At 43.4% G+C, this 19,104-nt stretch overlaps 1 protein-coding gene across 1 annotated transcript in view; it reads right to left on the bottom strand.

Annotated features, from left to right (window-relative positions):
* LOC122993694 (receptor-type tyrosine-protein phosphatase S-like) overlaps positions 1–19,104 on the bottom strand; it is a 67,449-nt gene that overhangs the window by 5,801 nt on the left and 42,544 nt on the right. The window contains exons 8-30 of the mRNA XM_044368067.1: positions 18,665–18,934; positions 17,620–17,999; positions 16,172–16,373; positions 14,279–14,415; positions 13,928–14,072; positions 11,401–11,718; positions 11,088–11,281; positions 10,903–10,929; positions 10,493–10,610; positions 9,623–10,285; positions 8,773–8,867; positions 7,687–7,940; positions 7,338–7,425; positions 6,920–7,138; positions 5,844–6,001; positions 5,045–5,056; positions 4,701–4,813; positions 2,921–3,018; positions 2,522–2,645; positions 1,847–2,022; positions 1,555–1,674; positions 574–728; positions 205–490 (exon numbers count right to left, since the gene is read on the bottom strand). Of these exons, the coding sequence (XP_044224002.1) occupies positions 205–490; positions 574–728; positions 1,555–1,674; positions 1,847–2,022; positions 2,522–2,645; positions 2,921–3,018; positions 4,701–4,813; positions 5,045–5,056; positions 5,844–6,001; positions 6,920–7,138; positions 7,338–7,425; positions 7,687–7,940; positions 8,773–8,867; positions 9,623–10,285; positions 10,493–10,610; positions 10,903–10,929; positions 11,088–11,281; positions 11,401–11,718; positions 13,928–14,072; positions 14,279–14,415; positions 16,172–16,373; positions 17,620–17,999; positions 18,665–18,934 (4,352 nt within the window). The remainder of the gene's footprint in view (positions 1–204; positions 491–573; positions 729–1,554; positions 1,675–1,846; positions 2,023–2,521; positions 2,646–2,920; positions 3,019–4,700; positions 4,814–5,044; positions 5,057–5,843; positions 6,002–6,919; positions 7,139–7,337; positions 7,426–7,686; positions 7,941–8,772; positions 8,868–9,622; positions 10,286–10,492; positions 10,611–10,902; positions 10,930–11,087; positions 11,282–11,400; positions 11,719–13,927; positions 14,073–14,278; positions 14,416–16,171; positions 16,374–17,619; positions 18,000–18,664; positions 18,935–19,104) is intronic.

Here is a 19,104-nt window from a genome sequence, read left to right as displayed (position 1 = left end):
GCCTCTAAAAATCATTCAAGTTAAACTATTTTAGAAGGGGAAATGAAGATCTTAAGTAGACATGGCTTCATTTTAAGGGGCCACAAGCCAAAAACTTCTCTACTTTTCAGACAAAACCTCAGTATTTTTGTACACCAGCATGCATATTTGTCAACCATATAACCCTGTTCACCCAAATGAAGTTCCCCCTGGCATCTACGCTACCTTAAACTCCAGCTCCATGCCAGTGACGTGCTCCCCACTCTCCACCTTGGAGAGCTTCTGCATGTAGGAGTAGAGACTCCTGGCCGCCACCTCAGTGTTCCCGCAGGCCACGGCCTCCAGCAGGGCCTCGTGGATGAAGCTGTACTGGTCCTCCGTCTGCACCATGTAGTTCCTCTGCGAGCGCATCAGTGTCACATGACCGTAGATGTCCACGGTGCGCTCATGTCGAATACGCTCCAGCATGGCATCGATGACAATAAAGCATCCGGTGCGGCCAACACCGGCACTAATAGAAGAAGAGGATAATGTAGGTGAATAGGTAACCACAGGAAGTGTAAGTTTTTGATGTTTTTGAGTTTTCCTGTGTACCTGCAGTGAGCGATGATAGGTCCGGCATCAGGAGGGTTGCAGGCTTTGACTCTGCGGAGGAAGTTGAGGAAGGGGGTTGGGTACTCTGGCACACCATGATCTGGCCAGGCTGTGAACTGGAACTGACGCACCTCTCGCCGTTCACTGCTGCCACCCTGACATAAGAGACAAGCAGAAATTGGCTTTACAAGCGCTGAAGTCATAATTGTCTGTACATGTATAAGTTTCAATGTTATAACGTAAAAACTATCTAGTAGGTACTCCATCCTTATTACTACCAGCCAAATAAGTTATGACTAACTTCCTTCATACAACACAATTTGTCCAAGAAGGTTTAAAGGATTTATTTAACCAAAAACTGATTTCCTACATACTGTTTATATTAAAAGAATCATTCAAGATCACAAAAACAAAACAAATATTTTTATATTTTCATATTTTCTTTTATATACTCAGAAAAGAGGAATAATAATGGCAACACTGAATATTGCATGTGTATTATTTTCTACTATATGAAATATCTCCTAACTTGATGTTTCACAGCACATCAACAAAAATTTCGAGAAGCGGTGATACACTTGGAAGCTATAGTTGGCCTAGTTTTTGTGTTTGTAAGTAGGCCACAGAGAAATGCTAGTCTGACAGCCCTAGATTAGCCCTGTGCTATGAGAAACTGCTCTGCCTCCAACAGTGATCAAATCTCAGCGCCTGACACACGGAGGCTGGCCTGGTTTGAGCGCTCCGTGAAGCCCAGACTAATCTATTCTCCTCCACACGTGTCCGCATGCGCGCTCATTCACAGACAGCAGAAATTCATGATTACTCCAGTTGCTCCTGGTTTCGAACTTTAAACGCAAGAGATCAAAGCAGTTTCCAGTGGGTACGTTTAATAGAAAAAAAGGGCAGAGTGGTGAGTTTAAGGCAGATACAGGAGGAAGAGGAGGCTTGAAGTGAGAAAAAAAAAAGAGTGTGAGAATTTACCCTATGCAGGGAGAAGGTGCGAACACAGAAAGTAGCCAGCTCCATCGTGTCCAGCAGGGTGACCTGGATCGTCCCATATGTGTCTGTGCCTCGACTCGGCCAATACTGGTCGCATTTTATCTGCATGGTGGAGAGAAAGTCGTCATCATTGTTTTCTATCCAAACAGCCCCTATACACTGCAGGTTAACTGGGACATATACTGATACCTTATGTCACAATACTCTGGTGCCTTGACCAGCAGATAATGAAAATTGTGGACATGAGTCAAAGGGTGAGGGCCTGGTTTCTTACCCGCGACTTCTCCTCCAGGCGCGTCATCATGACGACAGAGGCTGCCCGCTGCTCCCACACCATCCTCCAGAAATCCCCGAACGTCTCCGCTAGTGGCCCCTGGGTAGCAATGTAGGCATTCTGCTTCCTGTAGCCATCGATATAGTTGGCATTGATGTAGTCGCTCCCTAGGATACCTGCAAACGAGGACACTTGTGAGGATCATGCTAAAGTGCAGTCTGCACAAGTGACATAATGAATTAACCTGTATGACACGTATGACATCAAACTGCCTAACGAACTGTTTGTCTCTTGCAGCCGCAGCCTTGAATTGACGGCTGCTGGGTGACTAGCGGACGACAACAAACAAACAAGACTCTGTCAGTGTAAATTCATGAGCTCCAGATCAAATCCATTCTCCCCTTCTTGTTCTGGGGGAGTGCTGGCTGCACTTGAATGCACCCGCGCTGTTTGTCAGTCTCATGCCACTGCACACAGCCGGTCCTGAGCACTGTTTGCAATTTCAGATTTCATCCATCATGCAGCTCTACCCCCCCACCTCTCTCTCTCTCTCTCTTCCCCACCTCCCTTTGTGTTCACCCCCTGAACACAAATACACTCAGACTCTCCCATTAGAATCTCCAAACATCTTCTTTAACTTCACTCTGTGCTGCTACTTCACCAGCGAGCCCTCACCTTCTATGGGAGCCAGGATGACTCTGGTGTGGTCGTATGCTATGACGTTAGCGTAGCGGTTTTTGGGCTTGTTGACCTCCAGGTTGGAATGCTCCCAGGTAAACTGCTGACTCGGGTCGATGGACTGGGGAAAAGCATAAAAACACACACATTAACAGAGTGTGGCAGCATATTTACTTATGCATTTGAGGATAATGGAAAGCTTGAGTGCTTTGCAATGTAGACAAGTTATACAGCAATAAATAGCAGTACTGAATAAATCATGAACATATCGTGCACACAGAGATAGAAATGTTAAATAACATTTGATTTATGAAGCAAAGGCTTAACAGGCTTAACATCTACTGACAATAAAGGTGTCATCTATTTATTCATATGGAATAATAATGTATTTCTCACCTCGTACTCCTGTGAGAGTCTCAGGTTGTCATTTGCTTTCAGCAGCTCTATGTGTTCAGCCAGCTCACTGATAGGGATGGGAGGATGGCTCATCATTCCTGTGTAACAGCAAAGGGTCAGAGGTGACGCAGACTACAGCTGAATAACCTAAATTACGGCAGGTCACCATCACTCATATGTTAACATGTGAAGCTAATTATACAATCAGAGAACATCACATATCATTAAGGAACACGCTGAGGCAGAAAATCAATTTTGATCCATGTGAGAGGACAAAGTGAGGCGAGTCTTGTTTGTTTGTAAATTGTTTTTCTTTGATAAATTGCTTTATCTGTGATCAGAGGAGCAACGACTCAGAGAAAACAAACACAGACAGAACACTAATTAGGATGGTTGCGCATACACATACACAAACACACAGAAAGGAAGCAACCTATGCCTCCTACAGTCATTTCATTTCACAGCTGGAGGAAGAACAGCGACCCATGCTCCACTCAGAAGGCAAAAATCTACAACAATAAATCCAAGTAACACTGTTAAAATGAACACAATCACAGCCAGAGTGCATTCTTGATGTTTCTTGAATTGTAATGCGTGTCAATGCACCATGAAGAGCACTTCTGCCGCCATAGAATCTCAGTGCAGCTATAAAATACAAGCTCATATAGTCAGTTATTTTCTTCTACGGCTCCAGCACTGCAGTACCTACAGGTAATCACGACAAAACACTCCTGTCACGACCAAAATGACCCCAGATAGCATCAGCCCGTTTTGTTGGAAACAAATTTCATCTTTCTACAGCATCTAAAAAGCACAAATCTCAGGGGAGGGTTGGTGGGTGAGGAGGGAGCTTCAAGGTTGCTGCCACATGAGAGTAAAAAGTGTTATGATAGAAGGGAAGAGCTAGCGTGCTTTAGTCTGTGGGTTTTACTCTGCTTCCCAGGAATGTGTAAAAAAAAAAAGGCTTAAGACCTGCATCTATGGATAAAAAAAACGGAATAATTTGACTTTATATATCTGGCAGGTAAAGACTAAACCTTTCCCCACAGTGACACATCTTGCTACCTTTTCAACAAAGACCTTGTGAGGCTTCTATAAATCGCTACCATGAAAATAGAGTAAGAACACTGATTAAATTCCTCTAAGCCTCCCGTTTTTTGGCTGCTTTTAATTGAACGGAAGAAGTGAAAGGGAAGCATCGTCAGCCTGGCGCCGTGACCAAAGCAGCTGTGTTGTTAGAACTCTCTCAGTAGGGGGTGAGGAGCGGCAAAATCCATGTAGTTACTTCACAGTGGGGTTTTAGATGGTTATGCTGGCAAGAGCAGAGTCAATTTCTTCACAAATGATCACAGTTAACCCGCAACTCATCTTCTGATGAATCCCTTTGACCATTAAACCCAACTCAGTGACATTCAAGACTGATGAGACAGATTCCTGTCATTTCTGTCTGTTCTGATGTCCTATCTGGAGCCTGGCATGTGGAATGTGGGCGAGCAGAGATGATTAGATTTTGTCACACCGGTATGACTCAGCCGTGACTAAGCACTGAATGTACTACCTGGGCAATGGCCATTTTGATCTCAGAAACGACTGGAAGCTGCCAGGTACATGCTGGTTGGTGGTTGTGATGCGAAGGAGTACTTTCACAATCTTGTCTGCATAATCTTACCAAGGTTAAAATTAGTCGCATGAATATTTCATTATCAAATGATGAGCAATCAGAAGTATGCTTTATCACAAAGTGTGTGTTTGGGTGCCAGTGTGGGTACACGCTTCGTACCGGGAGTCTGGAAGTTGATGCGTCTCATCTCCACAGGGTCTGTTGGGTGATGGGCCATCATCTCTGCATTACTCAAAAGGCTCTTAGTTCCGGGTTCAGAGTCCTTGCGCTTGCTGCTCAGACACCAGTGAGTCAAAAGAGCAATTAGCACATGCAAACATCCAGGGAGAGAAAACCAGACTCAGTACTGACACATGATTAGCATAGCTACTTAATTCGAGTAAATAGTGCATTAATAGATATGGCGTTTTACGGCTTTGTACGAGTTTTCTACACAGCATTTGGTATCGTGTAATTGCTGTGGGTTAAAATGAACAAAGAGCTTGACATTGGCTTAATCTTACCTGTCAGGTTTGCTGCTTCCAGTGAAACAAGAGCAACGGAAGGAATAATTAAAGGAAGAAAAGGAAGGAAATAGACAGATTGTTAGAGAGGAAAATCAATATTTTGCATTAGTATTCAAAAGGTTGATGGTTTGCAGCAGATATCACAGGCCTACAGCAGGGTTGGACTGTTTGATAGCTGTCTGAGGGGAGAACAAACTTCTAAATTGGAACAAATTTGATGAATATCAGACTGAAAGTTGAGTATTTGTGGGACGACAGCAGAACATTAAACAATCCTGCTCCGAGAAATATCAGATGCAGCAGCTGTTAATGTAAGTTTGATAGACAGAAACTTCATGTGGCCTTGAAGGATAAAGCTGGCAACATTCCATATTTTTCTTATTGTCGACAAATTCCACAAGACCATAACCAACAATTAATTTATCCTACAGAATTAAAAACTATTGTCTGATTAGCAAAAGCCCCATTTATTGTTTATTCTTCTATGCCATAGAGCTCCTCCAAAAAACATAAAAAACCCACATCAATGAGCTGCAATGTTGCGTTACCATGAACATGGGCATGGTACGCAGTACAGATTAACTATAACTATGAGTCAATCCCACATCCACCTTCATGCTACTGTAAATACTTACTATAGTACCAAATTTATATTAATCCACTGCTGAAAATAGAAAAAAAGAAAAATATAGGATAATGCCAGCCTTATCATTCATAATCAAATCATCATAATCAAGTTTTGCCATTTGCGTCATCTGACTAACTAACTGTCATGGAGCTCATCTGTCCCACTCACTTTTTGTAAAGAAGGATAGCAATGACGATACAGATGATGAAGACCACCGCCAGGACTGGTCCCACCACCCAGATCAGACCATCACCTGCGTCAAGGGGCTGTGGGTCTGAATCTGGGGCAATCACCGGGTCTGTGTAAGGGCTGGCCACATACATCTTCTGTAAACAAACATCAAGGGAAAAGTCAGGAAAAAGAGCACAAGACACTGAATGTGGAGCAACTATAGTTTGTTTTTGAGTGTCTATTTTAGAGACCTTAACAGTTTTAGTAGTATGACAAGAGAAGAAGATTATCAAAAAGTGTGTGTTTCTCTGTATTTTTCATTATTTTTTTGTCACAGTGAACAAAATAAAATGAACACCTAAGCTAAATTGCAATTCAATACAACAATTCAACAGACTACTGCATGGCCCCCAAAAACGACTTTTAAGAGTGGAATCCAACATCTCAATAAATCTCAATAAAATACAGTATCTTTCTAAGGCAGCATTCACTGCACAGAATTGTATTAGACTGAACAGGCTCTCCTGTAATTGTGACCAAGCTCATTCACATGATTGGTTTTATGTGTATACATGTGTATGAAATTATATTTGATCTGTTTTAGACAAGATATACAGTATGTAACTAAGTTTGCTTGTGTCAAAAATGTTATCATAATTGAATAAAATGTATTTTTATTAGTTCTGAAGGACTTCTGAAGAGCATCCCATGGGCCCTAATAAAAAAAAATCTAATATAAAAGTAAAATCTATCCTAATTCAAGTTGTATATTTATTTGTCTATTTCCATTCAAATACACACATATACCGGTAGTGCACAACAGGGCAATATCTCTTCTACTGCCACAGTAGGTACACTCACTCTTTATTAGCGGTGGTGATGGAAGTGCGTGAAGGTTATTGCCTTTTGCTTACAACACTTTGACTGACATGAATTTTATTGTTTGAGCAGCAAGGCTATATTGATTACAATGTATAGTGACAGCCTGAAGGAGAGAGACACGGGGAGCGGGGGAACGAGAGAGCGGTTATAAACACGGAAAGAAAAGAGATGTGACACGCCAGCTTTCGTACCCCGGTTGTGGAGTTGAGCTCAGCCAGAATGAAGAAGACATACTCCTGCCCTGGCTCTAGAGCTCGATTCTCAAAGCCTCCGTAGTCCAGCTGGTCCCCCAGGGTGAAGAAGGCCGGTAGGGTGGCAGGTGTGAAACGGGCTGTGATGTAAGCCCGGCGCAGGTCCACCTGCTTCTGCTGCCGAGAATCCCTCTGCCTTTGACTGATGTCTTTCAACAGCTGAGAGACAGAGAAATGAGAGAAAGAAAAAAATGAGACATTTCAATAGCAATGACTAATGTTTAAACACTGATATTGGATTAAAGGGGTAAGTGTTGCCAGGAGTTCTAAGTGATGGGATTGTGTATGAGTGTTTACAGGTCCTTTCCTCCTTCCAGGCACAGACATCAGTGAGTGCTGTCATTGTTGTGGTTCTCACCTCTTCTAGGTCCATTTCATCTGGGCTCTTGAGGTGTTTGATGACGCCACGGGCTCTCCTCAGTGGAACCACCACAACATAAACATTTCTGTGAGAGCAAAAGAGGGCAAACAATATAACGCCATCTGCACTCATGCAATAGCAGAAACCACTGGAACTACTTTCACGTGTTTCTTTGACAACTTATTGCACTAAAAACTGAATCTTACACATCTTGTCAGTCAGTTACTATTATCGTCATGCCACACACCTTGAGATGGCAATCATCTGACCTGAGTACAGCAAGTCCCACTTAATGTGAAAGGAACTTTCAAAAACATCTCTGTACAATTCCCTCTTTAAATCTTACTTGACAGGAGTGCGAGTCTCAAGCGATGGCAGGATTATGGTGACTGTAGTCTCCGTGTCACGGCTGTGGTCAATCTCAGGGCGGCGGATGGTGATTGGTGGGGAGGTCTTGGCAGTGATGCGATGGCGAAGGCCTCCCATGTTGCCCTCAGGAGCAGTGATCTTGAAGTCGTAGCTGGTGTCAGGCTGAAGGTTTGGGATGACCGCCTTCCTCAGTCGAGCATCCACCTCCATCTTCTGGCGGTTATACTCCACCTGAAGGGTGGGGGAGGGTTAGTGAGGTTAGAATATTAGCTTATTAATATACTGTATGCTGATGATATACAACTCCACTTTAACCTTTTAACACCAACATCCCTTTTGTGGAAGTTCTGCCTAAATTTAGACAAATCGACATATTTTTTTTTTGTTAGACCTTGGGAATTAATGGAGCACTGCACCGATTTTACACATGAAAGACAGTTTACTTGTCATGTGTCTAAAAAATAACCCTGATGTTTAATGATATTTTTTCAGACTTAGGAAAGCTCCAGAGACACAGGACTTGAGCTTGAAGACCAAAGATTTAAAACAGAAAGTTTGCTTTACAAACTGGGCCATGGAGTTTTAAAGATGTGGGCATTTACCATGCAGGGATGGTCAAATGAAATTATTCTATTGGTTGCATTTTAGGAAATGTAGGACCCAGGACTTTTGGAGCTTAACCCACACTAGGGACTAAAGAGCAAGATAGATATCTTGGCCTGTGCTGCTTGGATTTTGAAAATTCTTTTTAAAATTTTTCTCTTGTGAGTCCCCCAACTTTATGGACGTGCAATTCTAAATCACTGGAGTGCTCTTTTTGCATTTGGGTTTCATGGGTTTATTACACTGATGGACTTCCACTCTGCCCCACTTTGAATGTAGGGAGACATCACATTTTTAAGGTTTTTGAAACTGAGGATGGTAAAAGGTTAACACTTCGACAGTTGGCAGTATAATTCAGGTTGGGGCCATGCACACTAAAAATACAGAAACTTAAGGTTATGTTTAATGTCAAATAAGGACACCACACATGTATAGTACATGCACCAGGTGATGAACGTACAGTAAAGCGATAGGGGTTGCTGCTCTCTGGAAACTCCCACGTCATAAGAACACTGGTCTTAGTGGCCAGATTGACTGAAAAATTCCTCGGCACATCTGGGAAGCAAACAACAAAAAGAAAGAGAGTCACCGGTAATGAAGCATTGTATTCAAATCACCAACTCCTCTGCTTTCCCACTGGAAACCTGGAAAAAAGAAGGCCATGTCAGATCTGTTATTGGGGGATCTGTTACTGGGAGAAGAATACATGATGGTTAGGAGGATGGGCAGGTGATGAGGAGAGTGGATGGCAAGAGTAGTAAGTACAAAAGACAGACAGGCTGCAGGAATGTGACATGCCACATTCTCAGTGTACGGTTGTGTTTGTTAGGCTCAGAATTCAGCATGTCAGCAAAGGCTTCGGAAAAGGTGGCAGTGGAGGTTTATCAGATAAAAAAAGCTTACCTGTAGATACAGCACCAGGCGCCAGTTTTCACTTTAATTCAGACTGGACACTTACCTCCTGTATTACATACTGTATATCCAAGCCCTGTATTGACTTTTACCTGAGGGTTTGTGATAAGCAGTGCTCTTGAGGCAAGCATCCATTAACATTCAGCCTGCTTCCACTGGTGGTGAAGGGTAGGTGATGAAGGTAAGTGAGTGAGTGGAGGAGATTGGGGGGAGTAGCTGTGCTCCCCTGGACTTTGCAGTTCTTAGCCTCTCTGAGGTGCACAGGTGGGGGGCCGACCTACAAGAACTGGCCCAGACTTCATTTACTTTAGTGTTTTGGAGTGAAATCCACTGTAAGGGGAGCAGAGATGTGAAGCTGAACCAGTGCTTAGAAGGTGAAGGGGGTTCCCCTGCCCTACCTGTTTCAAAGGCCAGGGTTTGGCACACCAGAAGTGGGCTGAAGGGGCCTGGCCCTGCCTTGTTGTGGGCTCTGAGTTGCACTTCGTACGCTGTGCTGTGATTAAGGCCCAGGATGGTGTAGCTGGACTCACTTGCTGGTACTGTGACCAGGCGTGGGGGAGCAGGAGGGGCTGGTAAGACAGAGGGGCCAGGGACAGCGGAGGGTTTGGGGCCTGCGGCCTCTTTGTAAGCTATGGTGTACTCTGTGATGACGCCGTTGCACTCCTCTGGGGCAAGGGGCAGCCAGGAGAACTGGAGGGAGCAGCAAGTGGCATTAACAAAGTCAGATATTTTGGGGTATCCCAAGGGTGGAAACATGGGAACTGTTATTTCCTGCTGCACTAAATCTCCATAGCCTGCTCGGCTCTTTGCTGAGAGGACAAAGACGTAGGAGGAGCCTGGGGAGAGGTTTCTGACAGTGAAGTTCTTCTCCCGATTCGTGAAATCCACTGTGGTGTCTAAAGAGGTATTCTTCAGGCCAAACTGTAGGCGGTAGCCCTGGATTGCCACTGGAGGCCCCCGGCTATCAGAGTCTGACTCAGAGCACTCCAGCGGAGGAGCCCACCGCACCACCACGGATGGACCCAATCCTGGACGAACCCAAAGGGAGGGGGGCCCCGGCACTGCAAACAACAGTGTAGGCAGCAGAAAATCAATTTTAATATATATATGTATAAAAACGCATGTCATGTAAATCTTGCAGAAGAATTCAAATTGATATGGCTGTTATTTACTGCTGGTTTCTTGGTGCAACTTACTGTAAGATCAATTCCTGAGTATGTTTGTTACTAAATCCAGTACACTGAACTGTACACTTGGCATATGCTTACCGATCCCTGGGGTCTGCACCAGCTTGGCTTTGCTGTGCGCTCCATCCCCTTTGGTGGTGTATGCTGCCACTGAGACAGAATACAAAGTCTCTGCTTTCAGACCTCCCAAAATCAGCTCCTTTGGGAGAAAACACATAACAGCACCATCAAATACAGCTCACTCATTCCTTTTCATTTGAGACAATACACAGATCTCTTCATTTTCTTTTTTTTTTTTTTACAGTTGTGCATCAGCGAGAAATTCTAGAAAAATATAACTTGTTACATAAGAGAGGCTAATTAAATCTCTGGTGGTCAAACTTAATGAGGATTTCATAACTGTCTCCATATAATGTATTGGGTGCATTGTTCTGTATGTATTAATAGTGAGTTCATTTATAATGAGAAGAGGATGTGTAGTGTGCACTCACATATTGTGTCGAGTCATCCTCCTCCATCTTATCCCACAGATGAGACACACCCCGCAGGCAGCCGAGACAGATGAGGCAAGGAATGAGTTACCAGGAGTAAGGACCAAAGGAGAAAGGCGAGGAGGGTGTTTAACGATAAAAAATGACCATCATTTATTCATTTAATTATTCAGTTATGATGTCACCTGAGACTCATCCAATAAGAGGTCTTTGATCCGTGGAAGGTTTCGCGATTCGCCACTCTCTGCACGGCTGAAATGCACCTGGTAGCCACGGATCTGGCCCTGCCGTAACCTTGGCAACACAGAGCGCCAGGTGACTCGCAGTGCTGAGGAGTTGAGCGGCTGGACGTCCACCTGACGAGGGGCTGCACCAGGCACTGAGCACACACACATATACACAAATGCACATTTAATTAAGTAACCAACTGTCTAGCCAGTAAATAATCAACTGAACAATCAATACTGTTTAGGTCTGATCTACGGCACTCACTCTTACCATCCTCATCAGTTCTGCAAAGCACAGCTGGGCTGTTGGGTCCAATCCCCTTTGCAGTGGAGGCTGCCATGGTGATGTTGTACCAGCTCCATTTCTCCAGCCCCTCTACCACTGTCTGCCCCTGCCGGGCTGGGATAGGAAGCCCGTTGACCTCCTGGCCCTGACCTCCACCTCCTGCCCCAGAAACTCTCTGGTATCTCAGCTCATAACCTGCCAACTCGCCATTCTGGCCCTCCATTGGAGGCGGCCTCCAACTTACTCTCAGCGAGGTGGAGCTGGCACTCTCGCAGGACACACCCTCGGGAGCAGCTGAGGGCTCTGATTGGACAAGGGGCAAGGAGGGTAATTGGCAAAATGTTTAGGAAGGACCCGAGAGAATGGGGTTGAAAAGCAAGAGAGGGGAAAAATACCAGCAAAAGGATAGGAGATAAGGATAAAAAAGGAAACAATAAGAAACTGAGGTAAACTGAACCGAAAGACATAACACCAGGACTAACATGACTGAGGCAAAAAGGGGGGAGCCACCACATAATGTAAAAGCATAATGTTAGGCTTAAAACTTAATGAAATAAACCAGAGACAAGAGTATCGACCCTGAATGGACAACTTAATTATGTCCAGGGAGAATGTGCATCCGATACCCAATGATTATATTTTATCCTTTGGCCATAGCTAGTGGCACAAAAGGATCCATATTTATGAATGAAAAACAGATAAAGTCTTTCTTTCTAAAGCAGTGATGCACAGCTCACTGCACAGAAGCAAACACAAATATATACATTTCACAACACTAGCCCCCACGGTGGCATAATCCTTGAGTCCTCGGGATAATAGAGCGGTCTGAGACGTTCCACTGCTGACTAGGGGAAGGTCTTGGGCTTCACAGAGGAAAGAAAAAACAAACTAAAACAGACTCACACAGCACTGAAAGGATTAAGGAGTCTGGTAAAAAAAAAAGAAAAGAAAAAACAGGTAGCCCGGGAGAGAAAGGCACTCAGACAGATATTGAAAGTCAGACTAGAATGATGAATTGTAGACAAGCATAGAATCAGAAGTAGTCCTAGTTAGGCTGGGGTATTTACTGTAAGAAACGTGTATAGAAAGCAAACACAGACCAGAAATCACACACCTTCATCCCCACAGATTTCTAAACATAACAGTAGGTATCACTCACCCTATATGATGTTCCTTAAGTAACAAACACAATGGCGAGCATGGCTGAGGAGTCCGGGTTTGTGTGTGAGCTTGCAAGTGTATAGCATGTGTGTATGTATGGGAGTGTAATAGTCATAGCTGACAGGTTCAAGTATCTATCCACTCAGCCGTACAGCCAACTGTTCTGTTGGCCTCGGGGGACAATCTAGATGTGCACCAAAGCTTGGCGATAACAAAGCGCACATAACCTCCCTGGGAAATGAATTCTGCTGCATGAAATAGTCTGCTTATCTGGCACCTTCCCTTTCCTGCACCCCCTTGCCACCTCCTCCGGTGTACCACCTTGGTCTACCTTTCTTTTATGAAGGTAAAGAGTGAAAGGAGACCAGCTGAAAGAATTTAGCACATTTTGTACCCAGCTCTAAAAAACGATCTGATTGTGAGAACACATGATGCATTCTTGTGTTTGTTGAGTTATTGTAAATAATTGACAAAAACTTACCACTGATGTGATACAGCGCCCGTGAACTGCAGAACTCTTTTCTCAACCACGGCTACCCTATTAATTCTTTTCCTTGCGCCATTTTCTCTGTTATCTCTGCATTTTCTTATTTTTATTCTTGAGATCAGATATAAAATTTCTTGATATGTCAGAGAAAAAGAAAGAAGTGGAATTTATGTGACTCTTATCAGCTATCAGAGATCATGCAGGAAAAGAGAGAAAAGGAGACAAGAGAGAGAATCCAAGTTTAGCGTGGATAAAATACAGACTAGCCGGCACTTACCTGTCAACATAGCAGGCCACCCACAATCCTTTAATGCTCCTCACCACTGGCTGCTAGCCAATAAGTGGCAGACAGTTTCGCCCTTTCAAAGACATTAGACACTGATAGAGTGGAAAAAGTGAAAGGTAGGGTGAGGAAAAGGAAGAGTGAAACATTAATCGGTGCTCCATCTCCATCTGTCATGATGTTTTGGCTGTGTAAGAAAGCAAGAGGCTGAACAAGGGAAGACAGGCACGGTCAAACATAGATGGATGAATGGGACGGGGGTTTGGACAGATGGGTTGATAAACGAGATAGGTGGAGAGATGCAAAGATGGTTCCCAGGTTTTACCAGGTCAGAGGCTGAGGACAATGTACTGCGAGCTCTGTGTGTGTGCGTGTATGTGTGTGTGTGTGTGTGTGTGTGTGTGTGTGTGTGTGTGTGTGTGTGTGTGTGTGTGTGTGTGTGTGTGTGTAGGACAAAATGTTTAAATGTTTGCATGAGATTTGTGTACAAGACTGAAACATAATACAACTGAAGTTTGTGGGATTTGTGTGTATGTGTGACTGCAGGTACAGTATGTGAACCCATTCAAATTGAGACGTACTGGCTTGTGATGTCCTCTGCACCAGCTCATTGGTGAAAGCACCGATGCCTTTGTTTGAGATGGCAGCCAGGGAGAAAGAGTACTCGGTGTTCGCTTTCAGACCCTCCACTGTGTAAGAATTCCTCGGCCCGAAGGTCAGCTTCTCCTACGAGAGAGAAGCAGAGAACAGAATGAGAGAGTGAAAAAGAATACATTAAAGGAGAGCTGGAGAAAGAGAGAGATGAGACTATCACCAGAAGGAAAAGTGGTGCTGGATGCTAGGGCTAATCTTTTTTCTGTCCTCTTATCCCTCTGTCTTGTTAAGAAATCCACGCAGCAGACAGATTCATAAAAGAGTGTAAGAGGTCTTACCAAACTGCCATATTTGACAGGCTTGTAGAGGAGCTCATAGTTGACAATGCCCTCCTTGGTGTAAGCGGGCTCCCAGGTCAGCTCAATACTGGTGTCTGTCACTCTACCCACTTTAAACTTCCCTGGTTGGCCTGGGACTGAAGGGGACAGAATCAAACAAAACCAGTCAGAACTCAATCAATAACTTAAATATATCTATAATCTTCTACAGGCTTGTACATTTATGTTTCAAAAGTCCTGAAAACCTAATTTCTTAATCAACTTTTCTACTATATGAGCAAACTATTAGCTGCCAATGTTAGAACAACAGTGGTTATTTCACACGAGAAGATGCTGTATTTGTGTTTTTTCTGTGCCCTTGTGAATGATTTGAAGAGAACAGGGCTGTACTGGAAAAAAAGACAGACACACACACACAAATAATTACTCGTTTGTGCTCTGTTGTCCGCACACATCTGAAAAACAACCATTACTCACGTATACATGAATAAATGAAGACCACCACTTAGCTGTGTTATCTATGCACAAGCATGCAAGATAAAATAACTCATTGCCTCTATTACAGGGTTGCACAAATATCTACTGATAATTATGCTTAAACACGTGTAGGTGATGTCAGTTATTTTTATGCACCAATCAGAATATAGAAATGTATTAATGGAAATCAGAATCTGGTGACAGTTGGTTGTTTTGGTCACTCAGTCTCGATAAAGCAGAGTTTTGTTTTATTTTTTAATATAATTTTAAGGTTTACAATTCATTCTTGACTTTGGAAATAGCAGTTGACAAAGCAGCTACTTAACCACAAGGTCAATTAAGTGGCTTTTCTGGAGCTTTTGATCATATCACATGATCATGATCAGCAGATGGAGCTTTCACTCCAACATAAACGCTCAGTAAAAATTTAAATTAGACCATTTACAATCCCATGACTACTGGGCAAACTCCACCTGCTGATGAAGATCATGTGATGTGACTGAAAGCTGCAGAACAGCTACTAAATGGATCTAAGATTGTTTTCTCAACTACTATTACTTATGAACTTATAAATGAGGATTTATTTCTAACCATAGGATTTTTTTTTCTAACTTAAGCGGTGATTGTTGCTTATTTAGTCACAAATATTAAATGTCATAAAGAAAAAATTATGGTTTTAAATCAAGTTTTCAGATGCCTTTAAAGTCAGAGAGGAAGGAATCTCACTGATTCTCGATGTCATAATGTGCACCTTCTAAAACATAATTCCCCCAAACCCTTGTATTATCTGTATTTTTGTATATTTACATAATCTCATTCTTTGAGGTGCTGGAGAATGGCAGACTTTTTAGGGACATCTTATGGCGTAACAGTAGCTCAGCCTACATAGGAATTAAAACCAGTAATACCATCACAGATTGTTGAGTAATAATCTCTTTTCTAACTCCCATCAAATAAAACCTGCAACTTCACAGCAGCTGTCACAGCGGCATGAGTAGCACTGAGGTACAAGGGACATTTTCGGCTGTTAATCCCTGTTTCCTTTTCATAAATCTCCACAGTTCTGTCCCAGCAGGTAGAATTCATTCATTTTGAAGAACTCATATTTTCTAACAGGTCAAGCATATTTGCAAAAGCATTTCACAGAGGATTGCTTCACAGACTTAAGTCAGACATAAGTCACCTGAATAAGCTACTTAGCAGTTTGTATACATGCACACACACCAATAATTACTCATTTGTGCTGTGTTGCACATGCACATCTGAAAAAAAACACTACTCACCCACACATGAATAAATCAAGACCATTACTTAGCTGTTAACGGTGCATCAGCAAGCAAGATGTATATATTCACTCACTTACATGTACTTCTACCTTCTCACTTTCACAGTCACACATTCAAACACAACACTGACCTCCTGGCATGACTTTGACATGGACGGGGTCCGAGAAGGGTCCGTCCCCTACGGAGGTGAAGGCTAGGACCTGGATGGTGTAGGTCTCTGAGGTCACCAGGTTCTGAATGGTGGTGATCACGCTGTCCTGAACGTTATGGATCTGCCACTCATTCATGGGCCGGGACGGGTCCATGGTGTAGTATACACGATAGCCCTTCACCTATAACAGAGGAGCAGAGAGAGACAGATAAAGCTTTAAGGTCATCAGTGACCCGGCTGTATTAAGTGGTCTTTCGCCTAATCCCACGGTCCTGCATGCATGGTAATCCATAATACCTTCTTTCAACACATAACCAAGTAGAATTGATCACGGCTAAGGTCATCATCTATGAATTATTGATTTATTTTAGTCTAGGTCCTGTGGGTTAGTGGGTTCACTGTTTGTTACAGGTCACTGTCACAAGGTGATGTCATCACGTCTCTGAGGCTGTTGTGCATTTGACCCTGATAAACAAACACTGCCCTCACTTTAAGGCTGACAAAACCATCTCAAACACAAGCCGTGCATGTCCTCAGATCATAGCGCTTAAGATATAATCACTATACGTCCTGCTATGGGATTTGTTTTGGGGCATCCGAGAGAGAATGTAATCCTACCTCTACGCCACTGCCACCGCCCTTACCCCCAACCTCTACCACCTATCCTGTTATTACTCTTTAATATCTATAATCCCCATATGTGCTCGATTCAGTCTTGTACTTTTATGAACATACTGTACAGTTAGGTAGGCTAGAAAAGGAAATGGGCCTCCAGAGGGAGTGCTCTTAACTTAGAGCGGACAGTCCAATTACTTTTTTTTCTTTAGAGAGTGGGAAAGTAGCAAGGGAGTTACAGGAGGGAAATCTCTGGCAAGAGACAGTCCCTGTAAAGGACATGAACCTGCACATTGGAATAAAGCTCCCAATGGTGAATTTTATTAGGGCTTTAATGTTTTAACCTCATGGGGTCTTTGTGCAATTTTGAAATGTTGTCAGTTCGTAGTCAGCGGGGGTAAAAGTAATTTAAAACGTTGGGATTATAGCCTCTCTGTCTTGGTGGTCAAATCTACTTATTCCTGTTTTATTATATGTTTATGACTGTTTAACATTACAGCACAGCAATTAAAATTTTAAAGGCTAGAATTTTATTTTTAATCAATCAAAGCCTTTATTTGTCCTCTAAGAGCAACTGGTTGGGCAGCAGTGAAACATAAAACACAAGATAAGACACAGGTTAATTTGCGAGATGGCAATAAGTTTTTATAGCTTTGGCTAATGAGTATCAGTGATTTGCTGTTCATCAGCCTATTTAGAACATTCTGCTAAAAGTAAGACAAGAATACAAACAGATAAAAGAAATGTAAAATGTCAGTTTACTATTTCTACTACTGACAACTGATCAAAAATAGCTGTTTCAGCCATCCCACCTGCCCATTGGGTTCCTCCGGTTCCTCCCAGCGGACCATCACCGTGTTCTGAGAAATGATGTGGGCCTGGACGTTTCGGGGTGGGCTGGCTGGTGCCTGCTCTCCAGTACGAGCCTCCACACGCATTGAGGGAGGGCCCTGGCCGATGCTGTTGAAGGCCGACACTCTGATTTCATACTCTGTGTTGGGGTACAGTCCCCCGATGCTGTAGCGGGTGGTAGTGATGCTGTCCACTGTCTCGTACTTGCTGTCCGGGCCTTTGGCTCGGTACTGAATGATGTAGTAGGAGACAGGGTCGGGGTTGCCGGAGTCCCAGGTGATGGTCACACTGGTAGCTGTGGTCTCTGTGACGACGGGTGTGCCGGGAGGCTTTGGCAAAGCTTGAGATAAGAGAGAAGAAAAAATTGTAATATTTACTATATAATACTTACTGGTCTCTGTCCATAACGTACATCTTGTGTTTACAATGGCAATTACACAATGACATACTATAGCTGCATTGATTTGTACTGTAATGTGTATTTTTTTGTTTATTTTATATCTATTACATCCCCTCCTACAGTACCATTGTTGATTCTGTACATTTGTTTATCTTTATATTCTGTATATGTACTTTTGCTAGTGTTTGCACTGGTTAGATGATAAACTGCATTTTTTTTGTACTGGTACTTACTGATGCAATGACAAAAAAGCTGAATCTAATCTTATCTGATTTACGTTTCTGTCCAAATCAAATTACAAGAAAAAAATATATTCCACACTGCCGTGCATCTGCGATAAAATCACAGTAATGAGGGTTGCCTGAATCATGCTTATTATGTAAATTTTTTGCAAATTTGCTCGACAGAACCCAAAAGTAACAACAGCATCCTTCAGAGTCTCCAATTTTCCTGACATGCACACATTTGGAAGTGCAGAGGAAATCTAATCAGACTCAATCTATCTTGCAATGAAACAACTACTGAACCCCTTTTCTTTCTCTGAGCTTAAAATGATTAAACATCTGGATCTTATCAGATGATGTCTGTATCACAGTGTCCCTTACTCTTGACTAAGACCTGAGCGGTGGCTTCGATGATACCAAGGCTACTCATAGCCACACAGGTGTAGTTTGCAGACTCCCTGACACCATTGAGCTCCAGCACGTTCCGGCCAATCGGCATTTCATCCTCAGGGGTCAGGTCCTCATTGCCCAGCATCCACTTGACGTAAGGCATGGGCGAACCCACTGCCACGCAGGTGATGTTGACGCTCCCTCCCGGCATGATCTCGTGGTTGGAGGGGGAGATGGAGAAACGAGGGGGCACACGGCGCACTGGGAAAGGAGGAGAGTTGGGGTAGAAAGGACAGGGGTGGGGGTTGAGGGGAAGGTGGGGAGAGGAGAAAAAGTGGGGAGGGGAGTGAGGAGAAGAAAGGCGGAGAGAGAGAGAAGGAGGGGGTGGGGGTGGGGTAAGGGAGAGAGAATCAGAGAGAAAGAGCGAGGCA

The sequence above is a fragment of the Thunnus albacares genome, chromosome 12, assembly GCF_914725855.1.
Source record: "Thunnus albacares chromosome 12, fThuAlb1.1, whole genome shotgun sequence".
NCBI classification, from domain to species: Eukaryota; Metazoa; Chordata; class Actinopteri; order Scombriformes; family Scombridae; genus Thunnus; species Thunnus albacares.
The sequence above is the reverse complement of the archived record's forward strand: the minus strand, read 5'-3'. Positions and strand labels throughout refer to the sequence as shown.